General features: G+C 36.3%; 1 protein-coding gene across 1 annotated transcript in view; it reads left to right on the top strand.

Annotated features, from left to right (window-relative positions):
• Gnptab (N-acetylglucosamine-1-phosphate transferase subunits alpha and beta) overlaps positions 1–19,307 on the top strand; it is a 98,898-nt gene that overhangs the window by 45,533 nt on the left and 34,058 nt on the right. Inside the window, exons 9-13 of the mRNA XM_068231106.1 lie at positions 793–1,674; positions 10,047–10,199; positions 11,849–12,020; positions 13,295–13,485; positions 18,314–18,575. Of these exons, the coding sequence (XP_068087207.1) occupies positions 793–1,674; positions 10,047–10,199; positions 11,849–12,020; positions 13,295–13,485; positions 18,314–18,575 (1,660 nt within the window). The remainder of the gene's footprint in view (positions 1–792; positions 1,675–10,046; positions 10,200–11,848; positions 12,021–13,294; positions 13,486–18,313; positions 18,576–19,307) is intronic.

Raw genomic sequence — 19,307 nt, forward strand, 5'->3', positions numbered from 1 at the left:
GTTGCATTCAGGAGATAGTGGGTTCAAACCTGACTGTCGGCAGCCTTGAAGGTTTTCCATGGTTTCTCATTTTCACATTGGGCAAGTACTGGGGCCAACTGTTACAGCTGGAGGTAAGCTGCTTAGGCCACGTTGTTACTAGAGGGATTACGCACTGCATCAGAGAAGCCGTAAGTCATTAGAGAAATCACCCAGTTATATAGTCTTACCTTCTCTCAGAACTCATACCTTGTGAGATATGACAATCCTCAGGTCCCAGCCGAGTCTTGATGTTTCTTCACTTTAATTGTGCTGAATTCCTTGCTGTCATCTTTCTTGTTTGACTTCCCTCATTCAACTTGAATATACTGTAAGTTGAGATAAGAAAGCTAACAGGTGTGAAATATGCTGAACTGCAATGTTGTTAGGTTTGTTAGTCCTGGATAGCTATTCGTCTTGATTTATTCTTGAATAATTGCTTCTCCACGTCTGTTTGAATCCTGGCCAATCTGTGTGGGATTTCTGAAATGGAAAGTTATATACCTGTTGTTCAGATTCAGCAAAAATATATGGCTATGGTTACAACATCATCAGCCACATAAAACCACAAGCTTTTATCTTTCGTATCTCTAATGAATGAAGACTTAATGATATATTTATTTCTCATGAAGAAAATAATATTATGACATTAATACTGACAAGTATTATTGGTATCAGCATAGCATGAACATTGCATACCCATCACTACTTAGTATCTTTTATTTGTGTTCATTGTAGATGTCATAATGAATAATTTGTCATTTTTGTCCATAGACAGCTGGAGACACTGGGAGTAGACACATTCCAAGATGGAGACGTTGTGTACCAGCATAACAAACCTTCTGATGTGGGAAAATCACAGGATACCAACAATCACGAACGTGCAGGAGAGGTTGTTCCATCCGTACACATAAATATAACTTCTGTGACTCATCTCCCTGAAGCTAAGACGTGGACTGCAAAGGATGACTATCGTGTTGCTACTTCACCTTCTGCAGTTGTTACGAGTGCTACATCTGTACATTTTCCTGCTTATCAGGGAATAGATACTATCAGAAATGACAAAAATGCATATAATTCGGTTTTAAGAGGTCGTAAGCTAAAAGTATATGAAAATGGAAATAGTAATACTCCAGTTGAAACAAGATATTCTGAGGTGAGAACAAACAATGAACTTTTGGGAGCAAATTTAAATGGTTTAAGTGTGTTGCCATTAAAAAAGATATTTGCAAGTCAAAGTGCAAAGAGACCAAAGAGACAGAATGTAAATAAAATGAAATCGAAGTCAAAGAGATACTTGGAATTACTTCAGAAAAGACGAGAAAATGGGACTGCTGCTCGGTTCCTTGCAAGTAAATCTAGAGTAGCTGTAAAGAAAAGAGATATATGGGATACTGAAGATTCACGTAGTGTTGGACTGTTTGAAGAGGAAGTTCAGAAAAATGAGTCTGCTAATGTGGCTAAATCAAAAAAATCACAGTCTTATGACTTACAATACAAGCCATCATCTGTGAGAAAACCTAGAGACACTTTTGCTGAGTCACTTCTTTATGTTAATCGCTTGTTTAACCAGGAATTTGGCTTTGAAGTGCGTAAAGTGCCTGCTCACATGCCTCACCTCATAGACAAGAAAGTCATGCAAGAACTTCAGAAAAGGTGAGTACAATAAAATAATAAGATTTTATTATTTATAACACTAGCAAATGTGCCCGTGCTTCGCTATGGTATTCTAAATTGTATACAAATTCTACGTAAATTTCTTTTACACGCTATGATTGAGATTTTGTTAAATTGCATGCCACTTAGCGTTATCGAAGAAACGCCATAGGGAGGTCCCCATACGTTTTTTGCCGTGTAAGGTGCGCCATGTAGAGCTGTGATGATAACGTCAGGCTCACTTGCCGATTGAAATTCGCAATCGAGTTGGGAAGTTTCATTATAATGGCAGACCCCCTTGCCTAATGCTGGTCACAATCGATTTGGGGAGTTTTTGTTAAAATGGCAGGCCACCTTTCCTACTTCCAGGCACATTCCAGTTGAGGAGCTTTCATTATAATGGCAGACACCTTCACTACTGCCAGTTAAAATTGAGTTATGCTGTTATCATTATAATGACAGGCCCTTTTTTCTAATGCCAGACGACTTGCTGCCAGTCACACTCGAGTTTCGATTATAATGGCAGGCCATTTTGCCTAATGCGAGTCACATTTTAAATGGGTAAACTTGTTTATAATGACAGCCACCTTTGCCTACTGCCAGACAGAATCTGGTAGGGGAGATTTGGACAAAATTGCATGCTCCATTGCCTTCTGCTACTCAAACCGAGAAAGGAATTCTTCATTAAAATGTTAGGCCCTCCTTACTAATGCCAGTTACACAGGAGTTGGAGAAGGACCACATTCCTACTGCCAGTCAAAGTAGATGTGGGGAGAATCAATTACAACAGGAGACGCCCTCCTGCTGACAGTTGCTATCAATTTGTAAAGTATTAATGACAATGACTGACACACCCTTTCTAGATCACTACAAATCAACTTCAAGGGATATAGATCGATATACGCAGGTATATGCACATTCACAATGTAGCAGACATTCATTTACAGATTTACTGCTCCTAAACGGTGCATCATATTGACAAACAGTTTGCGCCATCAGACACCCATTTTATTGTTCGATATGTTTGGTTCTAAAATGTTGTCTTCTCTCTCCCATATTTATGGGTTAGAATTAGAAAGTTGGGGTGAAATGGGTCCATTTTTAACACTTTAACATTATTTTTTGTATACTTATATGCAAGCTAGAATCATGAAATTTGGCTCACATATGGCGACCGGTCTTGTCAATATACATGCCAAATTTGATGACTCTGTCTTTAATATAACTGTGTCAAACTATGAAATATACGTGTACAAATCACAACATTTACGTACAACTGAGAAATATAGCTAAATCTAACATAACAAGGGAGAGAGATATGACAAAAAGTCATAAGACCGAAGTTGTAGATCACTCCAAATTGAACCAAGATTGTGCCATCCGTTTTGTGATACGACTTACCGTTTAGTCACCAAATAAGTTACCTTGAAAGGAAAATCTGCACCGTTATTAGAATTGCCTCCATATTTCGTTATTTTTTGGAGGTAAAAAATGAAAAATTTAAACATCTTGGAATTTTTCCATCGGTTACAGGCTAAAAACTATAATTTTGCCAAATTTCAATTTTCTAGCTCATTTGGCAGATTGTGCTGCCTTCTTGATTTGGGGGGGGGGGGGGGAGGGTAAAAATTAGGAATTTCCTGAAAGTTTTTAAGCCCATGAAATCGGTTTGGATGAATATATATGACTGCGTTCTTACGCTGAACCCAAAATTTGAAGCCCCCATCAGTGAAACTTAAGAATTTTCGATTTTTGTAGGGATCCTGAGGTCATCAGCTTCTCTGGTACCAAGTTATAAGTTTCTGAGATGCCTTGCTTTTATATATATAGATTGAATTTTAAACTTGTATTAATTATACAAGTCCAAAAATATTGAGTATCCTTTAAGACAATGCAGATTTTCTGGAAGGTAATTGTGTAAACAGCTAAAAAGAAATAAAGCGTTGTACTATCCACAAAACTTTTAGTGACACTTTTGCTCCCTAGTGCTGAATTGGTACACCTTGGTAACCTATGACACCAAAAGTGAATTGATTATGCATCACCGTAAGACATCTGGCAGTGTAATCACGAAACTTTGAATACTGTGCTTATTTTTACAATAACGCAAAGAAATATATGTAGATGAAAAATGAACTTTTGAAACCTACTGCAATGGCTGAGGAAAATACAAGTTCATCACATGTATACCTTAGAACTCCTACTTGGAAAAGAACATCATGGTTTATACACATTGAGGGCAGAAAAATAGTAGCAGATGTATAAGACTGCTGTGATACAGGAAAAAAGAAAATAAACAGTTGCTTTTCTCCCTCAGTAAGTCGATTCTACAATCTGCTGCATATACAGGGAAATCTGTTTCCACAATTCAGACAATTAAAACATTTCTTGCCTTTCCACATACCTCTAGTAAAAAAAGGTAGGCCACTTTTAACTATTTCATTATGGTTGATATTATTAAGGATAATAAATTCACAACAAGACATGATATATACATGTATGCGTGTGTGATGCTTTAAATAATAAGGGTTTGGAAAATTGATATTGATCACACAATCAGTGCATTCAGTTCCATTCAGTTGGCAGTTCTACTGGAAAAGTTGAGTAGTTCCTTCCTTGCCCTTCACCCTCGTAAAATGAAGTGTCACTAAACGTTTCATAGATGGTACATAATTCACAATCTGAGATACAACTCTCTTAATGTATATCTCAATTTCAATTCTGTGTTATCATCATGTTGAACCAGCTCCAGTTTCCCGAGTACAGTGAATGAGCGCTTTCCATTCTCTCTATGTACGTGTCTTTTTCCATAACCTGCTGCAAATCCAGACCTCGCCCTGCTAGATCCTTTCTAATCTGATTGATCTATCTCTTCCTTGGCCATCCTCTTGATCTTTTGCCTTTGAGTTCCTTCTTTGAGTTCTTTGCAGGTCCATTTTTTTTTAGATGACAAAACCATTTCAGCCTGGCTCCAACACAGATCTCACTAAGGGGTGGTTTACTTGGACAAGATGGTGTACTTTGTTGTTTCTTATTTTGTCCCTCCTTGTTTCCTGAATCATAGTTCTTAAGAACTTCATTTCCACTGCTTGTAGTTTGCTGATATTTCTGTTGGTTTGAATGCATGTTTCTAGACTATATGTGGTAACTGGTACAATAAAGCTCCTGTAGAGTATTAATTTTGATCTTAATGGAACTTGCTTATCCCAAAGACATTTTCTCACAAGATGATAAAACTGTTCTCCATTCTGTACTCTGCTAGCGAATTCTGAAAATGATCGGCTATCTGTTGTTACTACTCGGCCAACATAGCGGAACTGATGTACTTGTTCCAACTTTGATCCATCTAGAATGATGATAGTACAGGTGTTCTATCGACTAACAGACAACACTACCATTTTGGACGTGCTTATCTTGAGACCAAATTGCTTGAATATAGCATTACAGTCATTCAGCTTCTGTTTTACTTTGGCCTCATTATCATCCTATATCACATCATCTGCAAAGGCAAGAGCTTGAAACTCAAAGTTGTTGTTGAGTCTCTTAACTGTTTTCATTATTTCATCCATTACAGTGATGAATAAAAGTAGTGATAGTGTGCTGCCTTGTACACCCTGCCTAGTGCCAAACCACTCTGAATATCCATGGACACAATTCTGACAATGTTCATACAGAATCCAAACTTTATTAAAGTACATGGTATACTGTAGATCTATTATGAGTGCATTTCAAAGGTACTATATTTTTTAAAAAAGGAGATGATTTGTTCTGCTTGCTTGTACAATTACATTTTCAAGATTGCTATTAACATCAATGAATTTTGTATCTCTATTGAGAATCTGGCTTGTTGACAATCTGATTTTACCTGAACCCTTTAAATACCAACTAAAATTGCAGTTCTATACTAAAAGAGCCTAGCCCATTTCCCTAAAAATGCAGTATTGGATACACATTCATAATTTCTTAACTATGTAATTTAGTCACTTGATTCCTTTTCTTAGAGCTACGTAACATTCTATTTATTTTTTTACTGTTCCAAAAATGTAAACATGATCAGTTTGTTTTCATTTGGGACAAACATTTCAGGCTTCCTATGGGAATCATCATATATATCATTCAAACTTTTCTCCTGAAACTTATTTTTCTATGGTAGTCTAGAAATGGCACTAAAAGGAAGCTTCAGAAGAGTAGGTACTGTACGAAAAAGCAGGATAGTTAAATAATTGACAGAAAATGCAATATTTCAAGTATCTGGCTTTGTTATTGTGGAATCTGCAAAGAAATTAGCCGAGTACAGTAGAGCGTCAATAATTCAAACCGTTGAAAATTCAAACCCAAACCCTCAATTTATTTAAATGTGCGTTTCAAAAAGAGTGACGCAGGCATGATTCACTCTTGAAGAAAAAATTATGGAAAAAACTGTTTGCACAAGCTGTTGCTCACAGGGCTTGATGATGAAAATGTTGTGAGCTTTATAAAGAAATTTAACTTGAAGGACTGTGTTTATATGGTTGCTGGTACTTGGGATAGTTTGACTGAAGAAACTTTAAAAAATGGAAAGCAAAATTGTGGTCTAAAGTTATAGAAGCAAGTGAAAATGAGGAAGGAGAATGTGTGCAGGCTGAAGATTTAAATGAAGTTACGACTCCTTTTAATGCCATACTCGGCTTCAAAAGTTGTGGCAAGGTGGCCCATACGACATTAATTTAATAAATATTATTGTGGGTAAAATGCCCAAGTGTACGGTAACATAGCTTGCCTGTCTATGACAAGTTAAGAGTCTTGGCTGCGAAGAAATGGGGCTCAGTAGCAATTTAAAAAAAGAGATCAAAGACTTTTCTAAATCTGTGTAGTGTTGTTTGTAGTATAGTATGTAGGTCTATTGAAATATTTAAACACAGTATTTAGTTAATGTGCCATTTTTGTTCCTTGTTTGAAAGTCCAAACAAATCGATCTAACAGGGCTGAACATCAATTAGTTTAGATTATCGACTCTACTGTACTACATGTTTTGAAAAATAAACTGGCTAGGATAACATACTACTTTCCAATTGCAGGAAGTAAATAAAACAAAGCAGTATATCCATTTCAACATTCTGCACACAAAATTCTTCAAAATACACACATTTATGCCCTGAGATACAGTTGCATGCATGTATTAATTCTAGTGTTTCATATTTGTGTGATTTTACAGTAATTTGCTACCTATGTTCAAATTAGTGTGTGGCTTTTAAACCTTCAATATGGCGTGTAAAGTCATTGTGGTTTGTATAGTGTTGGTAACATGTCGGTGTGTTTGATAGTAGGTACTATTCATGATACTATGGGTGTTAATTTACTGCATTGTTGATGTTTACTTCATGAAAGATTACTTCATTAAGGCAATTAAGATAATTTTGATAGAAGTTTTTAGTGTGGCAGACATGGTCCAGTAACCTATCCAGATATTGGGCATGCCCAGCGTTGCTTAACTATTAGCAATGCTTAATTTATGTTGTAAATAAAAGAATTTGGAAAAAGCAGCTTTAGTATTACAGCATCATCTGAAATTGACCACCTCAGCTTCATCCTTAATTCCAGTGCTTTAATGCAAGATTAATGAAGAGGTTCTGGATGCGGAGTAACTGGATTAAATAGTTATTACTGTGGGTAGTAGGCAGACTAGTTTGTAGGCAGAGGAATAATTGTGGGAGTGAATTGAGGTGTGGACGTAACTGTAACAGTGAGTGTTTATGGTTAGTGGAGTGGCATGTTTTAATTGCAGTTTTTTCAATACATGGGCAACCGGGGAATTGCAGGACATGGCTGCTGTGACAGTTTGCACACATCGCCTGGTCTCAAGGAACTTTACAGTCAGTATGGTGTGAGAACCACCATATCCGCAGTAGATGGTATCCGGGCATGTAGCTGTGGAGCGGTTTAGCTCGAGGCAATTAAAAGACTATGTGACGAGCGAAGTGTTCACGGGATAGGGACATGGCTTGCACCTCTGAGTTCGGCATGTTTCCGAGGTGGTGGTGTGGACTTTTGAGGCGTTGAAAGATTTTTCTGGTGTTTCAGGAGACTGAGTGGGGGGAGGGGGGAGGCGGAGGAGAGTGTTGGTGTTTGCATATGTTTTTGTGTGGTAGGATGGGATATTGGGATAGATTTGGTCTTCTTTTTGGCTAAGGTTGGTGCAGTGGGTTGAGTTGGTTGGTATTTAGATCAGGGAGTAAGTTCTGTTTGTTTGGTTATCGCTCTCAGATGCGATTTTATTTGACGTAAATAAATATCACACGAGAACACGTTCACTTCCTCGTGTAAACTACTGTATTGTCACTGTAAGTCACAACACACAGTTACACACAATAACAAGTAAACTACAACACTTAATAGCAGAGTACCCTGAAGTAGATTCTGACAAGTACAAATATCAACGACACTGACTCGCTCACTATAACACACACTCTCTTGAACTGACTCACTCACTGACAGCTCGATCTATATACTGTTCAATCAACCATCTAGAATTATTGATTTCTGGAAGAGTTCTTATAACACTAAATGGAACACACTCAAAACATCGATCGACCAGCTAGTCAAATGGAGTACTCCAATAATGGATCCAGCTCGAACTTTCAATTACTGTTTACCAATACACATGGAAATCTCTCCAACATTCCTAATGTGTCTACATGTATCTGAATAACAAACCTTATAGTAACTTTCCAAAACCCTTCATATGTACCAAATTCTAGCAGAATACACCTAATATTTGAATATTATAGAGTTTTCTACAGCTTTCGACTATATAGATTTTGAGTTTAAACTTATACTGTACACATTACGCATTTGAGGTTATACAAATTTTTAATACATATTTACAAGGAAACCATGTATTAGTCATATTTAACATTTAATAAAAGATAATTTAGCATTTAATAAAATATAATTAAAATATATTAAACATAATAATTGAAGGTTTTACAATGGTTAGGATGTCGTACCTACGACATGGTTGAGGTGGGGTAGTTGCAGGTGTTTGGGTATCTGTAGTTGTGGTGGTGGGCAATGATGGGATCTGGATGCTGCTTGAGGCTGTCTCAGGTTTGTGCTGGGATTCAGGACTCTGGTCTCTGGTTAGGAAGTGTGAATCTGAAGGATTGGTAATGATAGGGATTGGTAAGAATATTTCGATAGTGAATTTAGACAGGATTAGGGGGATGTCATTTTGCAATGGAACCTGGATAATTCAGACGGTTTTAATTCTAATTTGTCACTAATTTGAACTTTTTGGTCAGTCTGTAGAATATAAAAAATCCATGGATAGTTCGAATTTTGGTTTGCTTAATTCAAAGTGTTTACATACATGTTTTTAAAGACAATACAGTATACTGTACTTTATAATTGTAGTTAGCAACTGCATTAGTGTTCTGCTTCCGGAAACAGGAGAAGGAATTTTGGAATGTGGTCATTATCCTGTTCCCTTTACTTTGTTTGGACTCGTCATTTGTTGCACTGCTTCAGTGACGGTGGGGTCACTCGAGCAGAAAGTGCATAGTTGATGAAGTGATTTCCTTATTGTGATGTGAAACTACGCTGTGTGTAGTCAGTTTAGTTAGTTAATTTGTTTCTTGTTTCGTGTGTGCATCATTATGTCGTCATCCAAGTTGCAGACTTATAAGTAGGGCCCGGATTTTTGTGTAATATCAAAGTGCAAAATATATACATAAAATGTAATAAATATCAAGAAAATATGTAATTAAATATTTGTAAAATATGCAATAGTATCAATGCACTAAATTGACAAATATCTTTGTATATTCATTTTATTATGGTTAATGAATGAGACAGTAAAATTGTTTTAAATACGGTACCTCCATATTTTATGACTATGAATGAAGATATTGGCAAAAGAAAGGGAAGGGACATGGGTGAGCGTGGTAGAATACATGCATGGTATCTCCTACCTCTTGTAACAGGCAACTAAAGGGGGGTAAATCCCAGGGGTTCTCATCTTGGGCATATAGATTGGCAACCATGGGTGCATATAATGCGTGCACATTTCCAAATAAACCTTTACTCTCAAGGAACAATATCCTGAGTAATCCTTCATTAATCATTAGTGTTACTTTGTAAACACGTATTGTATGGACACCTATGATAGTTTAACACGAAGTGATTTGCAGAAGGGTATTTGCCCAGGCTACTGTAAAACGATATACTAGCAGGAAATTAAATGGAAAAAAATTATTTGAGATTATTTTGGTAGTGATAATGATAGACAGGTGTATATACTCTGGATGCATAATAATGCTTGTTTCAATTTTCTTAAGGATGTTAACTGATTTTTTTTTTTTTTTTGTCTGATAATGTGTATTTCATAATTGCAGATTCTCAAAACAGTGGGACCTGACTTCGTCTCATAAGATACGTAGTCCACAAGATATGCAGTTTGCCTTTTCCTATTTCTATTTCTTGATGAGTGAGAAGTACATTCGACCTCTAGAAGAAGTGTTTGACACTTTTGACACCGATCTCTCAGGGTAAGATTTCTTCTGTTGTGACTTGAATTGAACTGTTCCTTGTGTACTTGCTCACTTCTTGTAGGTTTGAATTCCTGTAGAGTTAGATGATGTACAGACGTTTACTTTTTGACATCATTCAAGGTTGCACAGCTATCTCAGTGCCTGAATACTTGATTCAAAAACAGAACTTGTTATCCACGATCTTTCATTGTTTTCTTAAAATCAGGCAAGAATTTAACACCCTAAAAAAAATGTGGTTTAGCAGATTTTTCATTTGCTAACCATTTAAGTTTTTTACTCTTGTCTTATGAAGCTAGCATTAGCATAATTCTTCTTGTACTCCTTTTCCTACCTTGGCATTTTACGCCTACAAAAAAGTAAGGTTCTATCCATTAAGCACTTAAAGGAGAGTCTACTTTTATCTGTGCAGAAGATGTCTTTTGGCATTTAGCCTTCTGGTACAGTAGGGAAAACATATTGTTGATACTCGTAAGAAATTTAGAAATGTCGGATAGTACCTTCTGCTCGATACTGTTTTGAATTTCAAATTTCTTTAACCACTCTGAAGTTGCTAGGGAAGAATTTAACCCTAGATCTTAAGCACATTTTTCAGCTTGTTTCTGAATTATATCACCTGACACAGGAAGATTCCTGTCCTGGACATTCTGCAGCTACTGCACTATGCTGTGGAAATATTGATAACCAGCTTTTTTTATTGCTGTGTACATACATATTCATCAACTGCCTGGAAAGTGTATCATCTTTTAAGAACATCGACGTCTCAAATAATTTCCACTTTGTCACTCAACAACGTGTTTTATTTTCTCATTTATTTCTCCATTTTACAATAAACTAACACTGTAGATTTACCTTACATACTTTTTTTGCTTTTGGTTTTACGTTGCACCAACACAGATATGTCTTATGGCAATGATGGGACAGGAAAGGGCTAGGACTGGGAAGGAAACGGCCGTGGCCTTAATTAAGGTACAGCCCCAGCATTTGCCTGGTGTGAAAATGGGAAACCACGGAAAACCATCTTCAGGGCTGCCGACAGTGGGGTTCGAACCTACTATCTCCAGAATACTGGATACTGGCCTCACTTAAGCGACTGCAGCTATCGAGCTCGGTACCTTACATACTGACTGGTATGATGAACAACATTATGATGCAAGGAAATTGCCACTCAGAAAGACAATGTATATCATAGAGAGAGAGCTTGTGTGCACGCTTAAACAGTCATACTGTTATAACAGGCGAGAGAAAACCAACATAAGCTACTCTGAAACTAACATTTACTGGCATTGTTAAGCCATAAATAATATTGCTTTGTATAAAATTAAACATTGTTTTTGATTTATAGAATAAATTTAATAACTACAAAAAAATTACATTAAATTCATTTAGGAAATAAAAATGAGTTTGAGTTATCAAAAATTCTAGTAATGGAGATTTGATTTGACCTATCAGGATTCCACTGTATAACTATGATTTCTTTTGCAAGTTCACATACGCATTATCCATTTATGTCCCATTTTTATGATTTTTTAAAAATGTTCTTTGTGTTTATGATGAATAGCCATCCTTTCTAATCAAATATGTTGTGATGTGACCTGTAACCGTTTCTTTATTACATGTATATTCATGGTGTTTTTGTTTCTTCATAGAACGTGGTCTGATAGAGAGATTCGGACTCTTTTGACTAGGGCATATGAATTGCCTTTGAGTTACCATCGAGTAATTCAGTTTGAGGAAGAGGTGTGCAATTGCTCACGCAATTCTCCATCAATGTCTGTGGTAGCCACTCCACCATATGAACGGTATCAGGACTCCAAGTTGGTGAGTGTGTTACTTATTTTCTCAAGTTTCATGTACCAAAATAATGGAAAATATAGCAATAAACAATGCACCGAAACGAATGTAGTACAAAGTGTGCCTCACTTTCACTGCCTTCACACTACCAGTCACTCCTCATAGCAGCTGTATCTATATATATATAAGAGAACTTGTCCTGACTGACTGACTGACTGACTGACTGACTGACTGACTGATTCATCATCGCCGAGCCAAAACTACTGGACATAAAGAAATAAAATTTTGGGGATACATTTATATTAGGGTGTAGGTGCTCACTAAGGGAGGATTTTTTAATATTCTGGCGTTAAGGGGGTCAAAAGGGGGGTGAATTTTTAAAATGATGATATCTATATCTCAAACCTAAAAGTTTACAGACGTATTGGTATTTGGAATCTCCTTTGAAAATAAACACATATTTTTGTGTTTTTGGATAATTGGATTAATAGAGGGTGAACAGGAGTGACAAACGGGGTGAATTTAAAAAAAAGACTATATCTGCAAATTATCTCAGACATGTAACATATTACAGATTTGAAAACTGGTATTTGGAATTTCCTGTAAAAGTAAAGAAACATAATTTTTTTTTTTTTTTTTGGAATATCCACCTTAAGGGGAACTGAAAAAGGAGGTGAATTTTTAAAATTAGCCTATCTTCATTATATCTCAAAAACTGAACATGTTGCAGACGTGAAAATGGGTATTTGGAATCTCCTTTAAAAATAAGGAAACACGTATTCTTTTGTTTTTGGAAAACTCTAAAGGGGGTTGTGGGATGCAAAATTAGTTGAGTTCTTTGTATATATACACACCAAATAATTCAAAGATGTTACATCTGATATGTTTTTGACATTTTTGACATGCTCTATTGGTGAAAAATATCTAATTCCCTCCATGGGAGTTTAAAATTCAGATCTCCCACTACAATCACATTCCTTTCCATACCGTTTCCCACCTAGTTGATTATCTTATCAAATGATTCTGAATGATTGCCTCCTTGATGGGAAGTCCATAACAACAACAACAACAATGTGATGCTAATGGTCTTTAGAGTCCTTTTAGTGGACATATTAAGACATACATGAGCACCTGAACGCCCGATTATTGATTTAGATTGTTGGTCTTGTCCAAGATAATTGACATTAGGAGTATTGAAACCAAGAATATTGGTCTGTTCCTATTTTATTTTTCTAATACACTTCTCAAAATTCTGTGTAGCACTATGTTGTGAAAGATTTACAAGAATATGTCTCTTACAGCCTGTGGTGAGCAAAGAGTTGATCCTTAATTGTGAACCAATTAGCAGTATCCTGAAAGAAAAATTTGCACAATCTAGAAAGTACAAAACGGAGGTTGTGAAGGAAAAATACCAAGATGTGACATTCAAAATGCTCAACTCTAACTTGAGTCAGCTGATCACACTTCTGGATGATGTCCGCAAGGAACCCAAGTAAGTAACCTATTCAGATGATGATATTTCTTATAACTAAACTATTTGAAATTACTAAAGATCGCTATTGATACTTTACATGGTTGTCTTTCTGATTTTCTAAAGAAAATTATCTTTTTCTGTATTATACAGTTTCATTTAACTGTACACAACTTTTATTCACAGTTTTACATGCATTTTCTTTGTTGCGCATGTTAGACTTGGTTACTGTAGATTACTATGCACTAAGTTAAACATAAAACAACATAAAACACTCTGTGGTTTAAGATTTAAACTTGATAGAATACTGATTTATCTGCCCAGTTTTTAGAACAATGAGGTGCATCTTTTATGCTAGAAAAATCTCTAATAGAAAAGTAGTAGTAGTAGTAATCATTAGGGAGCAGATTTTTATGTGCTAACAATGTGAAAAATATTTATTTTTTATGTGCTGAAAAACTAAAATATGTGATAAAAAATTGAAATTATTTTCCTTTAAATATCACATAACAACTCGCGCTCAAGAAGTAAATAAGTATAATGTTTTGTATTAGAATATGGTGCTACCAAACGTGCTTCTTAAGGCAAAATGATGTCTGTGTATGGAAACGTGCTGTATGGTATACTAATTTTTGATATTCCAGAGTAGATATTATGAATGGTTATTTTTTAAAGGTAATGATTTTCTTAAATATGGCAAAAGCAAAATCTTTGAAAAAATAGTACCAGTTCGTACTCACCCATCACACGCTGGAATATTAGAAGTAGTCTCAGAATTGCAGTGAACAACAAAGGTCATCTCCAAATTTTCCATCACAAATGCATGCTGATTATCTCTAAAGAACGCCTTATACTGCGAAAACGATCGCTCCACATCACAGGAAGTCAGATGAGCATAGTTAAAGAGAGGAATGTCACCAACAATAACGCCATCAATTTCGCCAACATGAGCACCCTCTAATACATTAGAAATTTGGCACATTGTTTGAAATCCTCTATTTTTCCTGAACAAATTTTGATATTTGACCTTTAACAGTCCCTGTACCTGCGAAGCCGGGAGTGAATCTAATTTATTTTCAACAGCGCGCACTTCCTTCATTGTTTCGGACAACAGGTTAGTGGATTTTTCAAGTATGTCTATAGTTTTACACAAGAAGCTTAGATTGGCAGATATAAACGCCAAATCATTTTTCAAAGAGCTGTCTTTTAGTATCTCTTGAAGAATCTCAATTGACGACGCGTCGTTTTTATCTAGCATGTTCACAACGGATGCAAAAGTTTCGAAATTGTCTGCGTAGTATTCCACAGCGCTAAGCCAGGTACCCCACCGCGTAACTTTAGGCAGAGGAGGAAGCTCAAGATCCGGGTTTTTCTCTTTAAAGAGATCGATTCTTGAGAGGGTGCTTTTACGAAGACTTTTTTGCCATTAGACACTAATTTATCCACTTGAGGATACTGAGCCCGCACAGTTTCACATAACCTGTGTAGAGCATGAACAGCGCAAGTTACGTGTATCATTTTCGGAAAGCTCACAGAAAAGCCTTCGGCTGCCTTTTTCATGTAAGCTGCACTGTCAGTAAGGAAAAGCAATACATGGTCGTATTTTATACCTTTTGGCCAAAGTAAGTGCATGGCTTCATTGAATAACCTAGCTACAGTGATGTGGTTTGCAGCAAGCATTTCTTTACACGCTAGCAAATAAGAATGTTCGCAAGCAGTTTTGTCATTCTTCAACACACCAACTACAACATTTCCTACTTTTCTGCCACTTGAATCAGTGGTTTCGTCAATGCTCACCCACAATTTTTCGCTATCACATACTGCCCGAATTCTCTGTAAAGTTTCTTCGTAACATTTTGGGAGATAGTTTTTCCTTAATGTGGATTCGTCTGGAGGCTCAAAATTAATGTACTTTGTTAGGAAATTTCTCAGTCCCGAATTATTTATTTTACCAAGAGGAATGTCGGCGCAAAAATGCTCTGCACACATTTAAATAATACTGGGAATATTTAGATGGGCCTGCATTTGAAGTAGCTTGTTCAGCTATTAGTAATTGTCGCGAACGCACACGCAAAGCAGCCGCAGTATGCTTATTTCCAGACAAATGCTGGATTACTTGAGAACGTTGATCTGCATGTACAGTTTTACCACACGGTTGGCAAAATAATACTTTTCCATCGGTAGTGAAAATGCTTTTAAATTCCACTACATATTGTTGAAGACGCGACCTTGTACTCGACTTTTCTTTTGGCATTATTTTGCAGGTTACGACACACGCATTTACGGTGAATCACTTTTCAATAAAAAGAATAGCAGTGGACACTGAAGGAAATATTTCTTATAAATCCATACACAATCACACGACCACGGGAATGATATATGGACCCGAACAGCTAATCTTACTCTTAGGAGTGATGAAATTCCACTACCTAATGGTGGGGAAATATTCTTCCGAGTCTCTCATGTCGTAACGGAATTACGTCACCTTATCTCTCCGTGATTGCCTTTCGCTGATATTCTATAAACAAAACTCAAGAGGGCTGACTCATAAAAAGTTAGAATGACATCATGCAATGAAACATCTTGTGCAGCAAATCAAATCACTGTCTAAATATAACGACGTAGCCAGTGACCAGCAAGTTTTAGAACTTATGGAGGGAAGTCCAAAAATAGCCGAAACATTCAGATGCATTATGTTAAATACACTGTTAAAAACAATACCGTAATCGTAAAATGAAAATATGAGCATTGTTTTATAACACAGAAGCATTTTAAATTTTATTGATCAACAAATATTGGCGATTTATGTGCTTATTATTGATTTTCTTAAAATATGTATTTACATAAAAATATTGTGGAAATATGTGTTTTTCTGTGAAATAAAATTCAGTTTCTACACTTGGGGATGCACAATAGGAATAATGAACTTCATAACTTGCGTTAAAACTTACGCAAAAAAAATATGTAACTACATAAAAATCCGCTCCCTAAATCATATGGCCTCAGCTATTATGTGCAGGCATTTTAATCTGATGTAATCTAGGCTCTCTGCTCATCAGTTTCATCAGATGGCAAGTAATCTTAAGCAGCTTGTGGCTGTGTTGTAATTACCGTATTTCCTTGTGTATTAGTCAACCCCCCCCCCCCCCCTCCCCCGACTTTTCTATACAAATAAAATGGATAAATAAAATAGTGCTTCCATATAAGATCCTCCAACATAATTTGTCAGAGAAAAACAATGATTCCGCTTCATAGCAGGTACATGTCGTACTGGTTTCGTCCGTCCGACCTGCGCCTTGCAAACGCATCATAGTCATGCAGTACATGTGTGTTTCTTAGTTCAGAAATGTCCACCTCTGTAGCGTACTGTAGCTCCGATGACATCACACAAATGGATTAAGAGTTGTGTATGCCTGACCCGCACATTGTAAGCATGCATCAGTTGTGCGATATGTCTGTGTGTTGTATTTAAGAATATCCACCTCCGCAGCATAATGGTTAGCATAATTAGTTACCATTCGTGGGAGCTGCGAGTTCAATTCATGGTACTCCCAGAGATTTAAGAATGGTAGAAAGGTTGGTATGTGGTAAAATGGTGCATGCAGCTCACCTCAATTAGGGGCATGCCTGAAAAGAGCTTCACCACCTCGGCATGAGGACAGGAGTTTACTTTAGTTGAAATATTGACAGATTTGCTATTAGTATAGCAATCAAGATCATTAACACTGTGATCGTTTAATATCTCGTAAGTCAGGACAATACAGGTAATTTTTGGAGAAGTAGGTTTGAAACATGATAAAAGCAATCCAATCATAATGATTGTATTACTCGTTAACGTACCTAACAAATTATAGGCCTACCATGCGTAAATAAAAATATGGAGACAGCAAACATACAAAATTAAAAATCATGATAATACACCTTTAGATATGCATAAATAACATTAAAATAAAGGTTTTTGAAGGCCCACCTTTTCAATACAATGTTTTTATTGTGAATCAATCACAAGTCATAAGGGTACTAGTTTCGGCACCTGTGTGCCATCATCAGCCCTAGATGCAAATTGACAGTTATATAACATGTCGTACCTGATGTATGTTGGGTATTCAGCCTGAAGGCTGATTGGATCCTCAACAGGTTCACTGTTAGCTGTCATAGATGGCCTAGGTGTCACTGAAGAGGCATACTAGGGAAATGAGGAGTGAGGTAGTTTCTCGTTGCTTTCCTTGCTGAGCCAGAAGTTGCTATTGCACATCAGTCTGCCAAGCTCACTGAAATGCGTGTACCAACCAACCCTATGAGCAACATTTTCACACCATTTATAGCAGGGACTGGCTGCATAAGGAATGGCATTACTAGCGTCACTCATACCTCAGCCACTTTCATATTATCAAAGCCAAGGATAAGACTGAGACAGGTCAATGAAAGTTTATTGCCATCACTATTTTCGATTCGCTTATATTTAGATAAGCCTTCAAATTATTGTTGAATAGATATCTAAAGTTATGGTTGGGAATACTGAAGAATCTGACCTATTTTCTCCTAGGGGATTTGTATAAGGAATTCTACTAAGAGAACTAATTTAATGTATAACCAAGTTTTTTATCTTGAGGATATCACTACATAAATAGGGTTAGGGAATATTCCAACATATATTTGCATGTCTCTGAGAGAGCTGCACTAAAATCATACATCAGGAAGCACTGAATAGAACTTCTGCTATATACATATAAAGAGCAGATAGATTTTGATACCTTCATAAATAATCAGTGAAGGTCTAAAATTGAATACACTCTTATGTATGGATTAATAGAAGATTTTTTAAAAGATAGTTTTTTTTATTCCCTAGGAAGTTCATCTGCTTGAATGACAATCTTGATCCATCTCGTGAGAAAGATAATGTAATTGCTCGTGCAGTCCTTCAAGATTTTTATGAAGCTTTATTTCCATTACCCTCATCATTTGAGCTGCCTGCAGAATACCGCAACCGCTTCCTTCACCTATCAGAACTGCAGGAGTGGCGCACTAGCAGAGGGATGCTAAGGAATGCTGTCTATGTGTGCCTTGCACTTCTCATCATTTTCACAGTTTTGAACTTTTTTCAAGTTGAGGTAAGTAGTGATGCTATCACTCCTACTCATTTGTTTTCTTTGTTCATAAAACCATCGAAGTTACAATCTCTAAAAATTATCATTGATATTACCAATTAAAGCAGAACAAGGGGATCTTTGTTATGGTCCTTACCATATTTACTTGTGTAATTTATTGTCTATTTAATGAAATTTTCTGACAAAGGTCTTGATTACTGGTATGTAAATTATTCACAGATTTCAAATCAACAAGTTCTCTATTTAATAAAATTTAAAAATATACCTCAAATTCACTGTGCATGAAATTAGGGAAGGATATTGTACCATTACGTTACATTAGCGGCCGTCAATGTAATGAATACAGTGGACAAAGATGGCGGACAATAACTTCAGGTGCAAGTACACAGAGTAGTGATCTAATAAATCGATATCGTCCGGCCGCAAGGGAAAAGAATCTCAAGAGTTAAATAATGATGGACGGAAAAATTTGAAAGAGAACGATTCTTGACTACTTTGTGAAAGATAAAGCTACAAGTTGAAGGGAAGTTGCACGGCTGATAGAAAGATTATAAAAAGGATCAACTCAACGTCAAATACGAAAATATTAGTATATTAATAGTGTAGAAGACTATATCTGCAAGAATATAATACAGAAAAAGACTAGATTTGAAAGAAATATTCGTCACTGTGAAATCTGAATTCAGAAACGGAAAGGAAGCTTCAGCTGAATTACACATTGCCGAAATTAGTACC

The sequence above is a fragment of the Anabrus simplex genome, chromosome 1 (assembly GCF_040414725.1).
Source record: "Anabrus simplex isolate iqAnaSimp1 chromosome 1, ASM4041472v1, whole genome shotgun sequence".
Lineage (NCBI taxonomy): Eukaryota > Metazoa > Arthropoda > Insecta > Orthoptera > Tettigoniidae > Anabrus > Anabrus simplex.